Raw genomic sequence first — 7,223 nt, 5'->3', positions numbered from 1 at the left:
TAACTACTTATTACCCGAGACCAATGAAGGAAAAAAGTAAATTTACTAAAATATTTCTTTATTTGAATAAGGTCAATGTCATTTCTTGAATTCCAGCTAGCATCAAATTAACAATCAGAAAAAAACACTTGACAAAATGTTATCCAATTGAAATCAACAGTGGATAGAAAACCCTTTTAAACTTTAAAAGAAATATATTAAACAGGCAACATACAGATCTAAAAAGTTGCAAGTGGTGATTTTACATTAGATCTTATAAATTAAAAAATCCCCAATATAACCATTTGTTCACTATCTCCCTGCGATAAGCACATGGACAGGAAAAGATAATCACATCTTAATATTCACAACTGTCACTCATGTTCTTTACAAGGATTGTATCTCTGCAACGCAGCGGGTCAGGCAATCTCTTATTCAAGTAATCTTTGTTTTCCCCAAGTTATCAAAAAGTACAACTGTCTGAGATAAAATGTCACAAAAATCACAATCAGCAAAGCAAAAAGCTTTAGCAGGCCATCTTGAAGATGGGGGTTTTTATGGCTTGACCATGATCTGAAGATGCTTTTGTACGTTTAAGAGCTGTCAACCAAAGTACCAAGAGCTACAAGCAGCAATCTGGGTTTAGTTTGTAATTGTAATAAACCAGGAGTTTTAGTAAAAAGAACATTAAGTAAAAAATTGTAAGTATAAGAGAATCAGTGCACATTTGCTAATGTCATTGACAATGAAAACGTTACATCGGCTCTCAGCTCAGCTTTGAAGTTAACAAGAGACTCCTGTTCACCCCCCATCTTAGCGCTTCTCAACAGCAGTGTGCTCAGAATCACCTGAGGTGCCTGCTGAATACTGATATTCTGAAGCCCCCACCCTTGAGTTCTGCTTCAGGTGGTTTGGAGCTGAGCCTGGAATCGGTATTCTTAACAAGCACTCCAGGATCCAAATGGACCACAGACCACACTCTGAGAAACACTATTATCCCTTTAATACATAACAAAATATTGTGGCCTCATAGAGTTTCAAGCTGAATAAAACATTCAAACAATTACAACACGAAGAGTTACATTAAATAAGAGTATTAACCATTATATTGAATATAATTGCATTTCTTTTTTAAAGTGGCATAAGCACAAAGACTTACACTAAAATTGTAAAATCAATTTTGTTTTAATCCAAGGCACTTGTAAAATACTTGCTGGTGTGAGAGAAGTTAAATTCAATTATATAAAATAGTACAGAAATGAAAGAATCCTGGCAGTGACTGATTTTTCCACAGAGAAAACATTTTTCTACAGAAATGAGCTACTTAAAGTTGACGATTTTGAGGAAAATAAACCAAATTTCCAATAATATGGTAACTTGTATGAACCGATTTACTGAGTGATTTTCAGCAAATTAAATCAGTACGAAAGAAAAGAAGGTTCATGCTCGTATACTGCATAGGTCTAACATTTCTTTAAGTTCAGGCACACGTGACCATGGATTTTATAATACTGGGTATTTCGCAACCTTTTATCTCAAGAGGATTTCCAAGTCTCATAGTCTACAACTGAAACATTCTTCTGAAGGTATTAATTTTTTTTCATGGAATAAGAGTAAATTCTGTGATGATCATGTCTCTGAAATATGAATTTCAAAATGCTAACACTACAAGGAAAAATGCTAGCAAAGCAGTTCTGTGTTGGAGTGGCTGTTGGTATGAGAGTGATCGTTAGAATGTTCCCCTTCAGCGTTCCGGGATAAAGGCTACTGTAAGAAAGCCGTGCTAGGACCGTTTGCATATGTAGTGCTAGTTAGGTACTGCTATAATGCAGAGCTCTTTAGAGCCTTTGTATGGGTTTTCAGCAGTTAGTCCAGTCTGTAAATGACAACTAAGAGCAAATTTATGAAGGCTGTGAAGAATCAGATAGTGCTGTTTACAAAACGGTACTATTTTCGATTCTGTGACAAATGAAAGGTATCGTTTTAGCTAGCTAGAGAGGTAAAGTAAAAGAATATTTTGAAGTCTACATCAGTCGTGAAAACAAAATGTCATTTACAGATTGTTTCTACTATACCTAGAACTATGTACAACAACCCCTTCCAGCCTGATGTTTCAAAGTTAACTTACTAACAAGTGCTTCACCATATCCTTAGTTCTGGCATTAAAAGAAAGAAATCAGAAGTACTAACACTATTTTTCAAATTTTGCCTTCAAAAACTTTAACACTGCTTCTACTACTGCCTTCTTGATTTCCACAAATATGCAGCATCACAATCGCCAGGTTGCATGGAGTGATGTAAGTCAGAATGCAGTGGTAGTTTTTAATGACCTTAAAATATACTCAGGACATGCAATCTGAGTTGAATTTAGAGATATAAACGCAGAGTAATTTTCCTAATATTGAACTGACACTGTTGGAACATAGACATTCAAGAATATGAGCAATCACGAAATGGACACATCACTAGGTAAAATACCCATAAAAACCATTGTCAGAGGAATGCTGTCACCTAAACGGGTTTGCAGGCAAAAAGCAGCTCTTAATTCTCCCCTCCAACTTCCTTTAAAAGTGAAATATATCATTGATAATCAGAAGGGAAAAAATACTTCAATAAACATTCTGAAGCCTATTATCCAGATCCTAACGCCCTCAGACAAAACATTCTTTGCTTTCAAAGGGAGCTGTATTAGGCTCAAGGACTGCAGGACTGAGTCTTCGAGCAGGAAATCCTGGCCTCTAAAAAAAAGGCTTTGGTTACAGAATAAACACGATGGGTAGCTCTCAGACCTCTTATTTTGGCGGGGGGCAAGAGGGCAAGGGTGCTTATGCTAAAGATAGAAACTTCCAACATCAGAGACTTAGGGGTAACTTTCATATACGGGGGTGCCCCCTTTCTGTTATTTACCCTCTGATTTACCAATATTCTGTTCAGTGGCTGTATTCTACTGGCCGGAAATTCACTGAAATTTAAATAGATTTATGTACTATGCACAAATTTACATATGGTTGTCTTTATTCAAGTCAATGTTTAAACAGTTATTTTATACAAAATTTAATAATTTAGACTACGAAGCAATTTAAATACTTCAATTCCCTCAAAAAGGCATTTTGTATATACATACATGATGCACACATGTATGTCAGAAGAATCATACATGACGCACACGTGTGAAAATCGTGTCAGAAGAATTTTTTGGCAGCTGCTTCTTGCTGAGTCCTACGGAAAAAGAGAACAAAACAAAACAAAAAAAAGAAGTTCTATATACATTGGAATGAAACAGGATTGCATAAAATTAAAAATGCCTTTTGAAGTATGAAATACATGAAGATAAACATATGTCCTACACATGTATTCCCATGTGAACTGAAATAGACTAGACATAATATTTGCTTTGTATGAACCTAATTTTATAGGTATTGAAAGTTCTATTATGGACCTTGATAACTTTATTGAATTATCTCAAGTTAAATAAATACAGAAAAATGTTGGGTCAAATTTTAGAGACTTACCTATACATGATATAACCAATGAATAACACCGTTTGTACCACTACAAATATAACAAAGTGCACCGTAGACAGACACGATGGAAATGGCGGTAGTTCTGGACATTTCAGTCTTTCATTTGCTGGCTATAAGGCAAAGAACTTTCTATTACAATTAGTCAAATCAGTATTTTAGAAAAGGAAATAAATGTGAAATCTTTATAAAACTCATGGTTTACTGTATAAACTCAAGTATTTTCATTAATTCATCTCATAATTGCCTTCCACCCTCTTAACTGTCACCACCAAACTTTTTGAAAGAGCAGGCAATGTGGGAAGGCCTCCACTCTTTCACTGTCCTGTCACTAACTCATTGCTGTCTGGCTTCTACCTTCATCACAGTGACAATGATTTTAGTGTCCTTGAAGGTCACAGATCACCAATTCCCTCGACACTCCCAGTTTATACTTGCTGTACTAGAGCAATTATTAATAGCAGCATCCTCACTCTCAAAAGTGTTCTATTTCGGACAATTACACAGTTGCCCTACCAATGAACTACCTGACAGAGATAATGGCCTTTTCTCAGCTCTCATCCACCCCAATCTCCTAACATTCAACATCACTAATTAGTATTTTGGAAAATGTTTCTTTTCCTATTTCCATGATTATTCATTTTATTATAAGCAAGTAATTAAATACCAGGGACAAAGATTTCATCAAGGTATCCAGACAGAATGGCTTCTACGGTTAGTTGTTCTCAATATGCTCACACCTATGGGACAAAGGTCTTCACTATGTATTGATATACACTACCCACAGCATCAACTTGGCCGTTGCAACAAAGGCAAGAGTTGGGGGGAAATAAACTCAAACAGAACTAAGGGAATAGATGACAATGCTTTGGATGGGAGGTAAAATGGTCAATAAGAAAACTATTAAGCTATATTTGAAAAACTGGAAGGGAAGAGGCAAATGCTACAAACATTTGTGAATTTTATAAGGGTTTTCAAAGCCAGTAAATAAGTTAGGAAAAAACTTAAAAGTTCCAGAGATCTGTCTTCTAAATAATATCTCCTATGCATGTTAAACTTCAAAAATATGCTACCTATTTTTAATATTTATTGCCTATCTCCAAAAATGTAGATGGGACTTACACTCCAAAAAAGACCTAATAAAGTAAATAAAATAAAACTTAAAAAAATGAACCAAGTAATACAGGAAAGTAGCTGGAAACAAACAAAAATCTTGCCTAAAGAAAGCTGCTATCAGTCAGCCAGTTTTAGATCTGCACTTCCTGAACAGCCTAGACAGAGAAATATGAATTACCTGGTGCCCGTCTGTCTAACAAATGGGTGTGTCGAGAGACATTTACCTTGTTCAGAGCCGTTTAAAGGTATCACTACTGATAACAAGAGACATGTTTTTAAAAGAGAACTTATAGAAAAGAACCTAGAACAAAAAAAGTCTGAGATTGTGATGACTCTGCTAACTGGAATAGCAATTTATTTTTAAAAAAATTCTATTCAATAGGCTACGGAAGCATGATATGGAACACGTAGACATTTGAATCATATAGAGTAATTCTTCCTTGAATATTAAGAAGGAGCACTGGCATTAATTTAAAAGTTAAAATATTTTCAGTGGAACATGTGGTTTTCCTTTCCAAAAGAAGACTGTGATAATCATAAACTAGAAGAAAAAAGAGCTTACCATATTTCGCTGCACTAAGTTATCTATGTCCCGCTTCACTATGTGGAGGTGCTCTTTGATGTCATTGAAGTGCTGGGTTGTCTCATAAACGCCCCCTGCAGATCCAGGATGCTGTATGCCACTGACCAGTCTGACAGTTTCACTCACGGAATTCCTGAAATAGGAAATCCTTTTACAATGGAATCACTAGAAAGATGATTTTTACAGTCAGAGATTCCAAATGGTTAGATATATTTCTAAACCCAATGCATCAGATTAAAAAAAAAACAAAGAAAAAAACCCCAGAAACAAAATAAGTATTTTAAAAAACTGTCTTCAAGATTAGAAAATAGTTTATAAAAACTAGATTATGCCTTTATCTTTTACTAAAGGTTGTCTAACCACAGAGAATAATACTAAATAATCTGTGTTAAAAACAATATTATAAATGGCTTGAATAACATAATGGATGATACTCTTAATGAGCTTAAATCTTTCTAAGTGTTTAATGTTGTGCAGTAAAGGATTAACCCATCAGGCCTGGGCTGCCCAAACCCCGCACATTCCAAAGGTTTTCAGACCCGGCCCATGACTAGCCCCTGGGAGATAATCTCTATGCCCCTGGAATATCCTGCCTGTTAAGAGTGTCTTTGTCTACCTGGGGCCTTGGGCCAGGCCAACAATATGATTTATGTTTGTTTGCCTGGGGCCTTAGGCTGCAGTACCAGTCTGACCTCTAGGGGGACTGAAGATTGAGCAGTTAAGGTCAGTCATGTGGGTGCTCCATGCCTATGTGACTGACCCCTAATAAAAAAAACCCCGAAACCAAGGCTTGGGTGAACTTCCTTGGTTGGCAACACTTTGCACATGTTGTCACGCATCACTGCTGAGAGGAATAAACACTGTCCATGTGACTCCACTGGGAGGGGACAACTGAAAGTTTGTGCCTGGTTTCTCCTTAACGCCACTGTATGCACCTTCTTTCTTTGCTGATTTTATTATATATCCTTTCATTGCAATAAACCATGACTGAGTACAGCAGCTTTTCTGAGTTCAGTAAGCACTTCTAGAAGACCACAGAATCTAGAGGCGGTCTCAGGGACTCATAAGACAAATGTATCAATAATTCAATTTCTCTTTACAGTTCTATCAGATGTCCCCTATATACAAACCTAGTGCTTCAACCAGAAGCCAACTAAAGAACATCTATCTGTTTCAGATATGAAGGAAAAACTGGTTGTTTGGCATACTGAGCAATGGTGTGGTAATCTCCACCATGGTATCTTTTTTGAAGGGTAATTCTGACTTTATACATTTTACCTTACACTCTGACTTCAGAATATAATCCCCATGTTAGATATGATTCCACTATTCAGATGTAAGATAAGGAGCTCTACCACTGAGTATGCCCTTTGGATATGAGTCTGTAAGCATGATGGTGTAAGAGACTACAATTTTTTTTTTTTAAATAATGGCAGAAATGTAACAGGGCTATTTATTAAGAAAGAAAGAAACATATCTGAATTTCAGTTTACCTGAAAGTATTACTACTCCCTTTCACCTGTCTTGGTCCTGATGTTCCCTGAGAATATCCTTCACATAAAGCCTCTGTGTCTGGGATGCTTCTTCTAGTCCTGGCCTTTCCCTCTAAGAGGGAGGGTCTAAAATGGAAGGGCCAGTTCAAACTGCCTTTCCTCCATACTTTCCTCTCCGTGAGGCTTCCTTGTCAAATGCAACCATTCCCTAAACATCACACATACTTCTCTCCTTTGTATCTGTATACAGTCAGCCCTCCTTTTCTGTGGTTTCCACATCCACAGATTCAACCAACCATAGATCAAAAATATTCAGAAAAAAAAATTCCAGAAACTTCTCAAAAGCAAAACTTGAATTTGCCACACAGACAACTATTTACATTGTACTTACAGCTATTTACATAGCAATATGTTATATGAGGTATTATAGGCAAGCAAGAGATGGTTTAAAGTACACAGGAGGTTATAAGCAAATACTATACCATTTTATATAAGGGAATTGAGTACCCCTGGATTTTGGTATCTGCAGGG

At 36.3% G+C, this 7,223-nt stretch overlaps 1 protein-coding gene across 2 annotated transcripts in view; it reads right to left on the bottom strand.

Moving 5' to 3' along the window:
* Positions 1–41: 41 nt before the first annotated feature.
* LMAN1 (lectin, mannose binding 1) overlaps positions 42–7,223 on the bottom strand; it is a 29,062-nt gene continuing 21,880 nt past the window's right edge. For both annotated transcript variants that reach the window (XM_033424968.2, XM_004268057.4), the window contains exons 11-13: positions 5,179–5,332; positions 3,492–3,613; positions 42–3,198 (exon numbers count right to left, since the gene is read on the bottom strand). In XM_033424968.2, the coding sequence (XP_033280859.1) occupies positions 3,162–3,198; positions 3,492–3,613; positions 5,179–5,332 (313 nt within the window). In that variant the 3' untranslated portion in view covers positions 42–3,161. The remainder of the gene's footprint in view (positions 3,199–3,491; positions 3,614–5,178; positions 5,333–7,223) is intronic.

Source organism: Orcinus orca, chromosome 15 (assembly GCF_937001465.1).
Source record: "Orcinus orca chromosome 15, mOrcOrc1.1, whole genome shotgun sequence".
Lineage (NCBI taxonomy): Eukaryota > Metazoa > Chordata > Mammalia > Artiodactyla > Delphinidae > Orcinus > Orcinus orca.
This window is presented reverse-complemented; position numbering and strand designations above follow the sequence as displayed.